Here is a 17,545-nt window from a genome sequence, read left to right on the forward strand (position 1 = left end):
ACCGTGTTTATTATATCACTACTTGGCCTATTAGCTCTAACATCTTATTGGCTAACTCTTATGCCTTGATTTAGCTCATTTTTATTAATCTATGTATTTCCATGTGGCAGTGGCTTACCAGCAAAGATTTAGCATGTCTGATTCTGGCAGCTCCATGGTGTCTCTCTCCCCCTCTGCCTTTCTTCCTCACAGCATTCAGTTCTGTCTTCCCCACCTACCTAAGTGCTGTCCTATCAACTAGGCCAAGGCATTTTCTTTATTCGTTAACCAATGAAAGCAACACACAAAGAGAAGGAACTCCTACACCAGTGATATAGCTCGATCTTGACGCAGATCTATTCCCAGCTTCCTGAGAAACTGCTACATTGATTTCCATAGTGACTTCAAATTTTCACTCCCATCAGCAATGAATGAGTGTTCCACTCACTCCCCATCCTTGCCAGCATAGGCTGTCACTTGTCTTATTGATCTTGCCTATTCTGACAGATGCAAGATGAAATCTCAAATTGGTTTTGATTTGCATTCCACTGATGGCTAAGGATGTTGAATATTTTGTTTTGTTTTTTTGAGACATGGTTTCTCTGTGTAGCCCTGGCTGTCCTGGCTGACCTAGGGCACACAGAGATCCACCTGCCTCTGCCTCTTGAGTGCCGGGATTAAAGGTATACATTACCATCATCAAGCTCCGCATCCTATATTTAAATTGGGTTATTTATTTTCTTGTTGTCTTGGTTTCTATTGCTGTGATGAAAACCACATGACCAAAAAGTAAGGTGGAGAGAAAAGGGTTTAATATCACTGCTCATCATTGAAGGAAGTCAGGATGGGAAATCAAACAGAGCAGGAACCCAAAGCCAGGAACTATTGCCAGGCCATTGCAGGAAGTTGTATGCTTGCTTGCTCACCATAGCTTAGTTAGTCTGCTTTCTTATAGAACCCAGAATCACCTGCCCAGGGACAACACCATCATCGACCATGGGCTGGGGGCTGGGCCCTCCCTAGAATCACTAATTAAGAAGATGTAATACAGGTAGCTCTTATGAGGTGTTTTATCAATTAAGGTTCCCTTCTTCCACATGGCTCTAGATTGTGTCATGTTGACATAAAACTAGACAGGACACTGGATATCTATTTTTTTTTTTTTAGTTCTTTATATATTTTGGATATTTGTGGGTCTTTTTACTGTGTTGGTATAAAATCTTTCCCCATTCTGTATACTGTCATTTTGGCCAAATGATAATGTCCTTTGCTGTGCAGAAGCTTTCTAGTTTAGTGAGGTCTGTTTATTGATTGTTGATTTTGCTGCCTATGCTAACGGTGCTCTATTTGGAAGTCTTTCTCTGTGCCAGTGAGTTCAAGGCTATTCTCCATTTTCCCTTCTGATAGAAGAGCAGTGTACCTTTTGTCATGGTTGTTGAGGTCTTTGGTCCATTTGAAGTTGAGTTGTGTGCAGGGTGACAGGTATGGCTGTATTGGATTCTTCCACATGCAGCCATCTAGTTTGACAAGCACGGTTTGTTTAAGATGCTGTCTCTTTTTCCAGTGTATTCCTGGCGTCTATCAAAACTGAGGTGTCTATAGGTGGTGGATTTATGTCTGGGCCTTCAGTTCAATTCCATTGATCGGTGTGTCTATTTTTATGCCATTACCTTTTGTTTTGTTTTGTTTTGTTTTGTTTGTGAGACAAGGTTTCTTTGTTTAGTCTTGCCTGTCCTGGTTCCATAGCCCAACTTGCCAAGATCCCCTTGCCTCTGCCTCCTGAGTGCTGGGATTAAAGGTGTGCACCACCACTGCCAGTCAATATCATTTTTATTACTATAGCTTGGTAGTACACTTTGGGGTCAGGGACAATGCTATTTCCTGAAGTTCTTTATTACTCAGGATTGTTTTTAGCTATTCTGTTTTTTTTTGTGTGTGTTTATATATGAAGTTGAAATTTTTCTTTCAAGATCTATGAAGGATTATGTTGGAATTGTTTATGGGGATTGCATTGAATTTAAAGATTGCATTGATAGGATGGCCATTTTTACATATTAATCTTACTGATCCATAAGCATGGGAGATCTTTCTGTATTCTGATATCTTCTTCAATTTCTATCTTAAAAGACTTGAAGTTTTTATCATACAAGTCTTTCACTTGCTCGGTTAGAGTTACCCCAAGACATTGCATATTATTTGAGGATATCGTGAACGGTGATGTTTCTCTGATTTCTTTCTCAGTCCACTTGTCATTTGTATATAGAAGGACTACAATTTTTGTGAGTTAATTTTGTCTCCAGCTACTTTTCTGGAAGTATTTATCAGCTGTAGAGTTTTCCAGTGGAATTTTTAGGGTCACCATCATATTATCTTTGGCTTTTCCCTCTCTAATCTGCATCCCTTGATTTCCTTCCGTTGTCTTAGTGCTCTAGGTAAGACTTCAAGTCTTCATTGAAAAATCAGGGGTTATTCTAATAGGTCTGCCTTTATATGTTACAGGGTTTTTTTTCCTTGCAGCTTTTAACATTTCCTCTCTGTTCTGTATATTTAGTGTTTTTATGTGCCAATTTGGTTCTGTAAGCTTCTTGTTCCTTGATCGGCATCTCCTTCTTAGGTTGAGGGGAATTTTCTGCCCTTGATCTTGGCTTCTTCTCCTTCCTCTATTCCTATTACTCTTAGATTTGGTCTTTTCATAGTGTCCCAGATTTTCTAGATCTATTGTGAAAGGAATGTTTTAATTTAACATTTTGTTTTGACTGAAGTATCCATGTCTTCTATCACCTCTTTAATGCCTGAGATTCTCTTTTCCATCTCTTGAGTTCTGTTTGTGAGGTTTGTCTCTGAAGTTCCTGACGTAATTTTTCATTACCATATTTTCCTCAGTTTGGGTTATTTTTTAAAATTCTATTTCCACTTTCAGGTCTTGAACGGTTTTATTCTTTTCCTTCCTTTGTGTTTGCATAGATTTCTTTAGGGGAATTATTGATTTTCTCTTTAATGACCGTATCATGTTTCACATGCATACAATATTCATTTTAAGGTATTTTTCTTATGCTTCAACTATGCTGCAATATTCAGGGTGCTCTCGGAAGGTTGCTGGGATATAGGGGAGACATACTGTTCTGACTGTTACTGATTTTGTTTTTATGTTGGCTTCTAGGCATCTGTGTTTGGGAAGCCTATAATTCTAGGTGCTGATAGATATCTGGTCTTGTCTTTGCTGGGTGGGTGTTTTATTCTGTTTCTGTTGCCCTCTATGGTTCTTAGGACAGTGTGGTATCTGTGTGTTGCCTGGTAGCAAATTCTTCTAGGCTCCTGAAAGGTGTGGCCACTGGGGCGTCCAGGTAAAACTTGTTTCTCGGTATTGGGAGCTGACACTTAGGAATGGGGATGGACTAGGAGGGCTAGGGCTGAGGGCATACACAGGAGGGAGGGAAGCAGGATGTTCCATTAGGATCTGCTTAGTCTCTGAGAGTGGGGGTGGAGAGTGAGGAGAGGCCCACAGCAGGTGTTCTGCTGGGGATGAGATTGGGGGGCTGGCTTTGGAGAAATGGAAGGAGAGGTGAAGTTCTGCAGTTAACCTTCCTGCCTCGCTGGCCATAGAGGCTTGCAGGTTTTCAGGGAATGCCATGGAAATTGGGGCTTGGATAAAGCAGCGAGTAGGGCAAGGATGTTTGGAGGGGTAAATCTGAACAACCCATTGGAGATGGGGGTGGGGAAGGAAGGAGGCGGTGCCATGTGGGCAGTTACAGAACTGGAGATGAGACTGGGGGATTGGATTTGGAGGAGAGGAGAGGAAGGTGAAAATCTACTGTTAGACCACCTGCTTCTCTGGCTGAAGTGGTCTCCAGGTTCTCAGAGTTTTTTTTTAATTTATTTTTATTTTGTGTGCAGATGTTTTGCCCAAATGTCTGTACACCAAATGCATGCAGTGCCAGTGGAGGCCAGGAAAGGATGCTGAATCCTCTGGAGTGACAGTTGGATTGCAGGTCTTGCTAATTGAACCCTGGTCCTCTCTCAACCAGTGAACTATCTCTGTAACCCTGTTTGTTTAATGTTTCACTGTTGCTAAATTTTAGGGAACAGAAGAAGACTTGAGTGGATGTGTAAAGAAAATGAAGTTCTAAATGAATGTGTTTAGTATGAGCCAGTCATATTGAGGACCAAGGCCTGAGATCCTTGGGAAACTGGCAAACCTTTTTTTACCATGGTAGGATCTGAGAGGCAAAGCTCTCCTCTGGTCCAGGCGCCAATGTTTATAAATGATTGCTCAGCATGTGCAAAAGCTATCCATGGTAGCTTCCTCCTGCAGGATGTTTCCAGCTCGACTCTGCTCTCCTGCAGAGACCAGCCAACCCTGCCCTGTTTTATACCTCATACGGTGGGGCTCTTGGTTGACATGATCCTTCGTGCCAGTCCATCAGGTGACCTACCTGACCCCAGGCTTTCTCTACTTGCCTGTCATTTCCCCGGTGTCTCTCTTTGCGTCATCCCTTCACTGTCCTCCAGCCATGGTTCCAGGAGTCAAGCTTTGGAGGAAACGGCACAAAATAATGTGGTTTTCAGGACTATTTGGGTCTTCTTTTCATATCATAAATAATCTTTGATCATTGCTATCATGCCTATATCGTGGCCAAACTAAAAACTATTTTACTCAATTTTTCAATAATTTTTTTCTCAGCCAATATGAGGGATGACAATGAACATGTTTTCAAACAATCAACCTGACTCAAGAGTTCCATTTCCTTCTTGATGTTGTGAGTCAATCAACAGGATTTATCCTGATTCAGGAGGCTTAGCAAGATTGCACGTGATTGTCATTTCAAAGCCAACTCTTCCAGATACAGAAAGAAGAACCACTGTGCTCTTTTGTAGGAGGGAGATTGGGTAAAATTCTTGTTTAAGAAATCAGGAAGCCAAGTACACTAACCAGATGGCAGAACAGGGGTTTTCCATAGCCATTTCTCTGGAGAGGCATCAAACTTGGACAATTCCCACAACTGTCTGGGAATGGTCTGGGCGTCTAGCGGAGACATTACATCTTATTAGTGAATGGAAAAAGAAACAGACGTAAAGGCTAAGAAATCAGTTTTGTTTACCCACGACATGCCTCCACAAAGGTGGCACACTGCAGTGCCAAGACAGACCAGCTTTCAAACCGATGGATTTAACTCTTATAGACCTCATTATTTAGAAACAGGAAAAATAATCAAAGTCAGATCCAACCTGACAATCTTTTAAAGATGGATAGAATTCAGACAGGTAGAGTAAAGACAGAAGTTTGAAAGTTTACTGGTTTACCAAAAAAGTCTCAACAAGGATTCCTCAACAACAACAAAATAAGAAAAAGATGTCACAGAAGCCGCCCAAGTTTTGAACTGAGGAGAACTGAAGAATAGGAGAGAGGAAAAGGTCACAGGAGGAAGATGAGTGTCATGGGATAGAGACGCTCTGAAGGGGTGACAGGTCATTCATTCTCTTTGTACTAATCCCGTGTCTGGAGGGATTTAGTGCAATCGTGGCCAGGTGGGGGCGGCAGAGAATCATCACTTGCAGGAGACATGGAGAAAGCTCTGATAGGAGGTTGTGTTGAATCTTTGGGTGTTCCCATTGGAGAGGTGGAAGAATTGTAGCTGAGGAAGGACTCATAAGTAGCGGGGCCTTGGAAGTGGGGTCACCTCGACTGCACAGATGTGTGGAAGTGGATGAGTGAATAGAACTAAGAGACTAGGGATTTTGGAGAAAATGATGCAGAAAAGCACTGTGTGTGGTTAAATGGGGGAATGGGCACGGAGGTCACAAAAGTGGGGATATATAGTTTCGGGTATGACAATGAAAAGAAGTCAATGATAGGAGGGTAGAATAGGTTGAGACCTCCCTTCACCTCAGACCCCTGCTCATGGCAGAGTCTGTGTAGCCCTGGGTGTCCTGGAACTCACCCTGTAGATCAGGCTAGCCTCAAGTTCAAAGATTTATCTGCCTCTGCCTCCTGAGTGCTGGGATTAACGGCGTGGATTGAGATTTGTTTTTAGCTTTAAGCAGTTTCATAACTATGAGTTCAATTGCGTAATACCACGAGGAGAATATAGAAAGGCGACAGAGATGGAAGGTTATTTCTTGGACGAGTCAAGGCAGGATATGATCAAGGGTGCCGGTGGGATGTATGTAGGATGAGGAAAGATACAGATGAGAGATATTTTGTGGGTCTTTAGTACAAGTACCAAGTTTAGTGTACCACAGTGACACACTTCATCCAAGAAGACCATACCTATGTGAATAAGACCACACCTATTAATAGTGCCACTCCCTATGGGTCAAACACTCAAACACATGACTCCATAGGGGGCATACCTATTCAGAATACCATACTTATCATTCCATAAAATTAGAAATTATCAAAGCAAAAAACCTATTTTCATCTTCCAAAATCAATTTTGGGTGAGAAGAAAACAGGTGTAAATGAAAAACTTCAGAACAAAATTTCTGAATCTCTGAGTTCAAGGCCAGCCTGGTCTAAGTAGTGAGTTCTAGTATATCCAGGGCTACAAAGAGAAACCCTGTTTTGAAAAGCCAAAAATAAATAAACAAAAATTTTATTTTAATAAAAACATTTTTTACTCTTAAAAAGTAAAAATTAAAGTATAAACTCAGAAACATCTCGTTTTCATTGCTTTCTCTCTCACCCCTTTTATCTTCATTGGAAACTTAAAAAAATCTTTTAGTTTATCGCTTTTTGCACAATTAAAAAAGCAAAGACCTTATTTTTTCATTCCTCTTTGTACAAAATCTTGCCTGTCAGGTGCTATCCTATTAACTAAGACACTAATATTTGTGCTACAGAATCCACTATTTCCATTAAAAATTATTATTATCAGGAATGTGTATTAAACTTATCCATTTTTTATAAACATCTGTGAAAAGACCATTTCATCAACAGAGCTTATCACATGGTATTCAATTACTAAAAATAAAATTTATCCAGAGTTTTGGCTTATTTTCTCACCCTAGTTAATAAATAATTTCAAATATTTCAAAAACATCTCTTACAGATTAAGAGTCTTTCAATCCAGATATAATTGCATGCAGTTCTCTTTGCTATTTTTTATGTAACATGTTTAGATATCCAGGAATATACTGAACAGACTATTGTCTAAATTTATTTTCATAGAACAGATTTTTTTTTTCGAGACAGGGTTTCTCTGTGTAGTCCTGGCCATCCTAGAACTTGTTATGTAGACCAAGCTGTCCTCAAACCTGGAGATCCACCTGCCTCTGCCTCCCTATTGGTGGGATTAAAGGCATGTGCTGCCACCACCAAGGTCATAGAACAGATTTCTCATGAATTTGTTTCTTTCATTCTTTGAACTTCATGATTAACTTGAAATTTTATTTACTTCCTCATTATTGCCCTTAAATATCTAGAAATATTTAGATACCAAGTAAAAATATCTAAGAATTCATTTCTTTGTATATCTGTCACCTCAATGTGGTGACAAACAGCATTCAAGGTAGGAAGGGAGGAATACTTCTGGTGTTGAATGAGGTGGTTATTAGTAACCACTGTGGTTAGACCAGCCTGCATCATCTCTCTGCCTTTAAGTTCATGAAAACCATTGGGTGAAAGATTTAGCTGCCACTAGCCACACACCTGTGACCCCAATTATTTATGAGATGGAGGCCGATGTTCAAGGTCAGACTGCAATCTGCAGAGGATGGAAGACCTGGCCAGGGTAACTTAGTGAAAACTTGTTTCAGAATATAACACTTTTTAAAATGGAGAAGAAATGTAGCTCTGTTGAAGAGTGCTTTCTCAATAGGAGGCCCTGAATTCAAACCCTAGTACAGGATAAAGTACTGCTCCACTTTTGTTTTATGTGTTTGAGTGTTGGCCTGTATGCAAATCTGTGCACTATGTGTAGGACAGGTGCTCAGGGATGCTAGGAGAGTCAGATGCCCTGGAATGGCAGTTACAGATGGTTGTGAACTGCTACATGAGTGCAAGGAACTAAGAGCAGGTCCTCTGCACGAGCAGCAAGTGCTCTTAACTGCTGAACCATCTCTCCAGCCCTGAAAATGTTTTTTAATATTATTTGATAATAAGGCTTATTTTCTACATTTTAATATAAAGACCGGAGTATGCCACAGAGGATCAATGCAGCTTGCCCCAGGCAGATATTCTCTTTCTGTTTTTTCCACTTGTTTTCCCCTTGTTCACCATTTATCTTTTTTCGGTTAACACTCCTCTCTGCTTGTCAAATACCATTTCTACCTGTCTCTTTCAGCTCTACTTTGTGGGAGCTGATCTATATAAATCTTACTCTTTCCATGCCCTTCCAATTATAATTTTCCTCTTGTGGTGAAAATGAAGTGTAGTAATCTGGATTAACAGCCAGGAATTCAACTCAAATCTTATCTTCCATTTGTGGGTTCTTTGACCACAAGAGGAAAGCTTAGTTGAATGGTCAGAGAAAGTTTCATTCTTAAAATACTGCACTGTCTCACTCATTGCGAAAAAGAGTTTATCTGTCATTACACTCATTCTTACAGCTTGATTCCTTTTATTAAGGTTTAACTATACCACCTTGTCTTAGAACAGTAGTTCTTAACCTGTGGGTCCAGACACCCACAGGGATTTTATGTCAGATATCCTGCATATCATATATTTACATTACTATAGGCAGAGACTGCTTGTTCGTTTCCAGTTGCCCAGACCTGAAATAACCACACAGAAACTGTATTATTTAAAACACCGCTCAGCCTACTAGCTTATCCATATTTATAGCTGGCTCTGATATCTTAAGTTGACCCATTTATATTAATCTGTGTATCGCCATGTGGTTGACCAGTAAAGTTCCATTCAGCATCTGTCTCCCGTGTCTGTCTTCTGTAGCAGCTCCATGGCGTCTCACTGATTCCACCTTTTTTTCTCCCAGAATTCAGTTTAGTTTTCCATGCTTAGTGCTACTCTGCCCTATCATATGCTGAAGTAGCCTTTTTATTAACCAATGATATACAGAGGGGAATCACATCACCTCCCCTTTTCTGTCTAAATTAAAAAGGAAAGTTTTAACTTTAACATAGTAAAATTACATATAACAAAACAGGTATCAAGCAAGAATTACAGTTACAATATTTATATCTACTTTATCTTTTATTATAACAAGGAAAACTATAACTATCTATTCTTCAACTTCATCAAAGACTCCAGAAGGATATAATATTACCTAAGTAAACAGGAAGTACATTCTAAGCAACTTCCAAAACTCTAGAATTGACAGAGACATCTCACTGCCTAGGCAGTCATTCAATCTTTTTCTGTAACACTGGGGCATCCAATCTTCATCTACAGGTCCACAGTATCCAGCAGACTTTTCCATGAAAAAGGAAATTTCAAAGACAGTTTCGCCTATATTGGCAGTCTGTCAGTCACTTTCTCCTGTGTGCTGCAGAACGCCTGATCTGGCAGACTCTTTCATGAAGCAGGAACCCTGAAGGACTGTCTCAACTTCTTTAGACAACTTCATCAGTCATTTTTCTGTGGGTCCTGCATGTCCAGTTCATACAGCATAACATCAAGCAGTCCAGGCAAGAACAGTTTCCTTCCCAAGTGGCTATTAAACTCAATAAGGAGCCTATTCGATGTCCATCATCCTCTTGAAATAGATCAGTACTGACAGGAGCAGATGTGTCTCATTGTCATGAAAAGTCCTAAGTTCTTAAAACATTTTAAATGACATATTCCATAGGTCTTTGAAAGATTTGAAAATTACCTAACTGAAATATATCTCTATATATCTAGAAAAGCTAACAAACATGACAACAAGCTTGATTGTTATAGATGACTATCTATTACATTTCTTAATTATACATTACATTTTTAAATGAGCTGCACAAACACACTACCTTAATCAAGAGCAGAAATATATATATATACATATGTATAAACATATATATAAAACATAATTGATCTTACATTTGTATCAATAAACCAAGATCCATACCAAAGCAAAGTATCCATCTCTATAGCATATCACCCTTTAAATGTAAACAAACATTTATAAACAGTATTTAGAAATTTCGGTGTAGTTCTCTTCAAACTGCTTCCTGCTTTTTGCTGGGTGAAGTATTTTCTTTTTGGGGGTTCATAAAAATCTTTCAGGTAGTCATGGTCCAACAAACCACATTAGCCTGGGAGGAATCCACAGGTTCTCATCCTCTGTGGAAACAAAAGTAGAACCTCTTTTCCAAAGCAATATATTATTAGACTTAAATTTTAAAGTCAAGATACCTTTAAAATATTTATGTTGGTTTTGCTTAACAGCCCATACAATGAAATATCTTTCTGTACTTAGTTCATTCACAGTCAAAATATTCCAAAATATTCAAAGAAAACACAATAATACTAATAATCTCTGTGTATTTTCTATCTTTATGTGCCTTATTTTTCTTTACTCCTTTAATCTATGCTGTCTGTACTCTTTTTTTTTATTACTTTCACTGTCTCTTTAAAGACTTTGTTTTATTGTTTTAAAATGATAAACTTTTAAAAAACTCTCTATACTCTTTTCTTCTCTCAGGCCTATGTACATTTTTAAAACACACTGTGCCTTATTTAGAGGTCTTTTATGTCTGAATCTGCCCTACTGTGTATCTGAAATCCTTTTTTGTCCAGAGCTGTTTCTTAAAATGCTTGCTAAGCGGCCAGGCTAGAACTAAGGGTGCTTTACCTTTTGGCTCTGTCCAGTCTAATATGGCAGAGGTCCACTCAGTGTAAGCCATGCTCACAGCACTATTTTCTGGCACATAGCAAGTCTATGTTGCCAATAAGCAAGTTGTAGCACTCTGCTCACAAAAACCCATTCAATTGTTCCATAACTGGACCTCCCCAGAGAGTTAAAGCCATTTGTCCTGGTGAACCACGAAGCTACTGCACATTTTTTTTTTCAGCTAATGCTAAATCAGGAAGACCTCTCTTAAAGGAGCCATGGTGCCCTGCTCATAGCCAGCTATCAGAGCCCATCAGGAAAAAAAAATGTTGGGCACCAAGAAGCTGTTTTTAACTCTATTCTTTTTTGTCTAGAATTCCTTTTCAAGCTTTTTCAAGTTTTACGTGGATGGTATCAGTCCTACGTTGGACTAATCTGTCCTAGCACACTAATCTGTTGGTGGAGACTGTACTGTTTGTTTGTTCTTGGCTGCCCAGAACCAAAATAACTACACAGAAACTGTATTATACCAAACACTGCTCAGTCTATTTGCTTATGCATATTTCTAGCTCTGATATCTTAAATTAACCCATTTCTATTAACCTATGTATTGCCATGTGGTTGTGGCCTACTGGTAAGGTTCTGTCCTGCATCTGTCTCCTATGTCTGTCTCCTGCAGCATCTCTATGGTGTCTCACTGATTTTGCCTTCTTTCTTCCAGAATTCAGTTTAGTTTTCCCTGCCTAGCTCTCTTCTGCCATTTTATAGGCCAAAGCAGCTTTTTTATTTTTTAATTAACCAATAGTGTACACAGGGGAATCTCAAATCACAACAGTAGCAAAATGACAGTTATGAAGCAGCAACAAAATAAGTTTATGGTTAGGGGTCTGCACAACATGAGGAACTGTATTAAAGGGTTGCAGCATTAGGAAGGTTAAAAACCACTGTCATAGAATCTTTCTGGCTGATCACCTCCATTTCTGGTCATTGATTTGCCAGTGCTTTGTGGATCTTCCTACTCCCTTGAGGATGAATCAATTCATTTATTCGTTCACTGAGAGAATGTTTTCCCACATTTTTATAAAGAGCTTTGGCTCTGAAAGAATTATTTATTATAGCTGCAGTTTAACCTGAAGGAAAACCAGAAAAAGAATGTAAACTAGAATAAGAAACCAAATTTTCAATTCACAGGGATATTAATGGAATATGGTTAGAAAATTTCCTAGAATGAAATAATCGCATTGCTCTTCAACCCTTGCCATTAATATGGTTTGTCAAAATACCAAATTAAATCCATTAAAACATTCTATATTCGTTCAGTTAAATGTTTTCTTTAAAGTTAAGTAAAAGTAAAAACTCTACTCAAAGTAATAAATATTGGAGTACTTCCTATTTGTGAGACACCACAGTGAGGCCTGGAAATGAGCAAAATCTCTGAGGCTATTGTCTTTTTGGATTTCATGGTTGTTACACAGACAGAAATCCAGTATCTGTGAAAGACACCAAGTTCTTACACTCATGTTTTACCTGCATTCAATCCCTGAGGTGCTCAACAGCATTGATTAAACTCAGGCATCAATGCAACCAATATTTACTGTATGCTTATTTTAGGTCTAGAGCAGATATACACCAGTGGGCAACACCCCTCCTGAAAAAATGCCTTCCTTGAGTATTCTAGTGAGAAACAAGAACAAGTCACTATGTAAATTCTGTGTACCAAATATTATGGAGAAGAAAAAGACAGGAATAGCATGAGAAATGTGGCTTGGTTATGTTATAGTCTCAAGCAAGGCTGTTAGGAGAGGTCTGAGCAAAGTAACTAAGAGGATCATATAAGAGAAAGCTACAAGCAAATGTTCGTCAGGAGCGGTTGGGAGTGTGCCTGGCCTTTTCAAGATAAATAAAGAACCCCAAGGCCAATATGACCGGAACTGACAAACTAGGGAATGAATAAACAGAACATTTAAATTCTCAGAGGTAGAGAGACTTTGGGTTTTACACGAATGGAATGCCATTCAGGATCTGTCAAGGAGAGGAATGACACTATCTAACTTACACCTAGGTAGACCATAACTGAAGTTCAACGTGGTCAGAGGCAGGAACACAGATAAGGAAGCTATCCAGTAAAGATGATTATGGTACAGGATGCGGTGGAAATAATGTTTGAGTTCTACATGACTTTTGTGGTGGAGCCATTAGGATTTGCTGGAGGATTAAAAATATAATGGGAATGAAAAAATAAGGAGTTATTGGCTCCAGAAAAGTTAAAATTTTCTTATCATCTCTACACAAGCTAGGACTTGTGGAAGTCTAGATTCCTGGTATTCATCTCACACTATTTAATAAGAACTCCCATTGTCGTGGCGGTGGAAATACACTTAAAACACTTCTCGTGATTCTTCCACAGCCTGCTTGACCTGCCTGCACTAACTAGGGCTCCGTTGTGTTAGTTACCCGGGAGAAGCTATGTTTGTAGTAGTTTGCACTGTGTCAAGGGGGTGGGCTGTTGGAGGGGGCGATGAATGCAGTTTGATCCTTACCTCGCTCCCAGGAAAACGCCCAGAAGCCTCCAACGGTTTGGATTAACCAAGGAAAGCTTTTTGGAGGAGACGGATTTTGATGAAGTGTTTTTCAAAGCTTTAATAAGAAAGAGGAACGGAAACGACGGTGAGTTAGCTCTGAAAGTTAAAACAACGTACTCACTCAAGACTTTGAACTTAATAGCGTCACTCTAGGGACTCTATCAAGAAATTGCAGTGACTACTCAAAAGCCACGCCTCTAGCAGAGAGGGACAGGGCGCTTTTCTGTGGGCACCAAAATTCGGGCTTCCGGAAGGACATGCTTCGATGAGGGACCAAACCGGATGAAGGTCGCGCGTCTTTTTCCGCTGCTGCAGGTGACTTCCCAAAGGGGCAGAGCCGGGGGACCGTTCTGCGCAGGCGCGGCAGGTCGAGCGGGCGCGGCGCGATGCCGGGCAGGCACGTTTCTCGAGTCCGAGTCTTGTATAAGCGGATCTTGCAGCTCCACCGGGCTCTGCCCCCGGACCTCAAAGCCTTGGGCGATCAGTACGTGAAGGACGAGTTTAGGAGACATAAGACTGTTGGTTCTGGCGAGGCCCAGCGCTTCTTGCAGGAATGGGAGGCAAGTGATGCCCCCTCCCCGCCCCCTTAACCCAGACTCCTGGGCTTCCTCTGTGGTATTCAGTTCAAAGACCGGCTTCCTAACAGCTCCCGGTGTCCGTGCACGGCCGAACAGGGTGTTTGAATTAAACAGCCTAAAACTGGTCAAGCAGCGCTTCCCCCAAGTCCGTCGCGAACCCACAGGCTCTCTGCTTGGCCACGTGCAGTTCCCCCGGTGTTCAGGTCAACTCTGAGAGTCTGAGGTTACCAGGTGTTGATGAAGGTGGGGTGTCTCAGAATTTACTACAGCACCCACTGTCAAGCACTCCAAGTTCGCCGGCTGCTGTCCTTTTGGTTTGTGCGTGACAGCCCGTGCAATGTACTTCATGCCTTTACTTAGCTTTCAGACTAAAGAGGCTTGTTTCTACCGTTTGTTAATTTGTAATTTTAGGGCCTTAGTAAGTTTATTACTTGACAGGTCAATTAGATAAACATAGAAAGACTTAAAGATTACACTTGGGGAAGGGGAAAATGCTGGCGGGAGTTAACATTTTTAAAGAGAGAAATTTAGAATTTTCTTAAAAGTCTTGGCTTATTAGATGTAATTTGGTTTTCTGGCCCTGGGGAGGTTTAATCTTTTTAAATGCAAAGCACTTTCTTTACATATGTATTTAGTCTTCGAGTCAGAAAACCTAGTTTTAAATTCAGGCCTCAACATTTAGTAAATGTTACACGAATTAATTTTTCTATTCCTCCAGTCTTGTGTGTGAAATAACAGTGTCACAGTAAGCATCTCAGCTAGTTTATTTATTATTTCATTATTCACAGGTTTCTCTGTGTAGCCCTGGTTGGCCTGAAACTTGCTTTGTAGAGCAGACTGGCCTGGAACTCAGAGATTGCCTCTGCCTCCTGAGTGGTGGGATTAAAGACATTCACCACTATGCTGTGCTAGTATATTGAAGCTATAATATATTAAGGTGTTTGTATCTTTGAGTTACTTTGAGGCCAGACAAGAAGACTATCTGTGTTGAGAAGAAAGGAGTCTCCATGGAGAAGTCCAAAAGTTTAAGAACTTGGAATGTTTAAGGAAAATGTAGGAAACAGTAGTACTTAGAAAAAGTTGACAAAAAGCTGAAGGAAAGTGTACAAGATAACTGGGAAAATGTGTTCATCATCATAGGAGGCTTGATGGCAGCAATTTCATTGTTTTATTTAAATAAAATATTCAAAAACATTTTAAAGTAGTTTAGACTCACATATATAACCAAGACATTAATCAAAATATAGAAATTAACATTGCTGGGGAACTCTTAACTGCAGGGCTTACTCACAGTGTACCATGGCTTTCAAAAATACCCCTACTCTGTTTCAGGGTCGGGACTGGATTCCACTCTGCATTTAGGCATTTTTTTCCCCTCTTTAATCTGCTGTAGCTTGTTGCCAACTGTTCCGTGTTTCCTCATTTGACACGTTTTTGAAAAATACTTTGCTGTTACTTAGAGGAATGTATCGATTTGGGTCTCTCTGTTCCTTACTCATGATTAGATTAATGCTGTGCAGTTTTGAAAGATTATAATGAGGTGCACTATCCTCAGCACATTATGCAAAGAGTATATATCGTGGTACTGTGATGATCCTTTGATTGAAGTGATGCTGTGGTTTAGGGAAAGCTTATGGATCTGAGAAGTTCATAGAGTGCTGACAGTTTGATCCCCAGTGTGGCATGTTGAGAGTGAGTAGAAGTTTTAAGAGGTGCAAGCCAGGGTGAGCCCATAAGCTCACTGGGCATCAATAATGGCAAAGACTGATGTAGGTTCAGAAATACTGGAAATTCCTGTTGGAGCCAGTATTTATGTTGAAAAAACAAAACAAAAAAACAAAGAAAAACAGCAGCCTGTGCTCAGTATGGTGACTGAGTGCTTGTAATCCTGTCTACCCAGGGTGAAGGGCAAAAGAGTTGAAAGGTTAAGGCCAGCCCATGTAGTTTAGCAAGACCTCATTTCAAAATAAGACCAGAAGAGGCTGGGGTGTAGTTCAGTGGTAGAGTACTTACTTACCTGGTATGTGACCTGGAGGGACAGAAACTCTGTCAACAAGCCAAGTCCTGAGTTCATTCTCTAGTTACACAGACACAGACACACACACACACACACACACACACAACCTCATGCATGAATCTTTCTTACTTCCTGTCTAGCCACGTGCTGTATGATCATTCCCTCTTACATACACCCGCACCACACCAGTCAAAAGACTTCCACCAGTGCCAGGTAGTTGCTAGTGCCATGGTCTTGGAATCCCAAACTGTGAGTTAAATTACTAAATATTTGGATGAAGAATCTGAGGCTACACAAGTGTCCTGTTTCTTCTTAAACTTTCCTAATTCAGCATTCATGGCTATATGCTGTGATTGTGTTCAATTGCTAATTTTCTGTTCCCAATATTCCTTCAGAATGCATTAGTTGAAATGCTTTTGTAGGGTCAAAATGGCTCATCTTCTCCACTGGTATACTAGTTTTACATATTTTTTGGAATGAAGAAAAAGTGTTCTATGGGGTGTGTGCCTGTGTGTTTGTGTCTGTGTATGTGTGTGTGTGTGTGGGGGGGGGGAAGTCCTGTAGTTGATGAATCAGTAGAAATTTAAACCCAGTATTTTACAATCAAGAGTGCATGTAACCTTTGTAACTCATCTGAGGTATTATTTTTGTGTGACTTTTAAATGGATCATAAAGTAAAAAGAAATGGCTAAATTGCATGCCATGTATATTTAAACTTTGTTTAACTTAGTATAATTAGAATTGATTGCATTTTGCTATTTTTAGTAATTTCCTGCCTCACCTAATTTGAAGACCTGTTAGAAGAACTTTCTGTCCCACAAGCTGCTGCCAAGTAACCACACAGTCTTAATATTAATTATAAATGCTTGACCAATAGCTCAGACCTATTACTAGCTAACTCTTACAACTTTAATTAACCCATTTATGTCTATCTATGCTTTGCTACGTGACTTATTATCTTTTCTCAGTGCAGCATGTCCCTCTTACTTCACTCTGCATTTGCTTATAACTCCTCTGCCTCTGCCCTTCTTCCCAGCATTCTGTTTGGCTCTCCCCTAACTTTATCCTGCCCAGCTGTTGACCAGTATCTTCTTAATTTAACCAATCACAGTGAACATATTTACACAGTGTAAAGGACTATCCTACAAAGATTTTAGGTGGTTGCTTTTGAATATCAGTCTTGTAGTTTGTTTTTTAGCTTGCTGGAGAAAAGGAATGAATTACTGTGGGTTGCTTGGGTATGTCTCTGTTTTTTTCTGCATGTTACTCATGGCAGCCTCTTTATGTGTGGTGGTTTATTGAATGATGATGATTTATAGGATAGTGATGTCATGTAAGTTATATTTTTTAAGTCATGTGTGGTGGTAGCACATGCCTTTATTCCCAGCACTCAGGGAGACCGTGGCAGGTGGATCTCTGTGAGTTCGAGGCCAGCCTGGTCTACAGAGTGAGTTACAGGATAGCCATAGATACACAGAGAAACCCTGTCTCGAAAAACCAACCCCCCCAAAAAAAAATTAAAAAAATTTTTTTTTAGACCTCTGTTGTCTCAATAGAAAATAACATATATTTTGCCCTTGAAATTAATGGCAAACCAGGAGTGCTTTTTCTTCTTATACAATTGTATCATGAAATATGTTAATTGTTTAATCAAATGGTGTAATCTAGTCTATACTCTACACA

The 17,545-nt window shown here is 39.9% G+C and overlaps 1 protein-coding gene across 2 annotated transcripts in view; it reads left to right on the forward strand.

Moving 5' to 3' along the window:
- Positions 1–13,587: 13,587 nt before the first annotated feature.
- Positions 13,588–17,545, forward strand: part of Sdhaf3 (succinate dehydrogenase complex assembly factor 3) — a 44,073-nt gene continuing 40,115 nt past the window's right edge. The window contains exon 1 of one of the 2 annotated variants that reach the window (XM_050162277.1): positions 13,588–13,827. In XM_050162277.1, coding sequence (XP_050018234.1) covers positions 13,654–13,827 — 174 coding nt within the window. In that variant the 5' untranslated portion in view covers positions 13,588–13,653. The remainder of the gene's footprint in view (positions 13,828–17,545) is intronic. The other variant, XM_050162278.1, reaches the window with a different exon arrangement.

The sequence above is a fragment of the Alexandromys fortis genome, unplaced genomic scaffold (genome assembly GCF_014885135.2).
Source record: "Alexandromys fortis isolate MF-2015 unplaced genomic scaffold, M_Fortis_MF-2015_v1.1 scaffold_110, whole genome shotgun sequence".
NCBI lineage: Eukaryota > Metazoa > Chordata > Mammalia > Rodentia > Cricetidae > Alexandromys > Alexandromys fortis.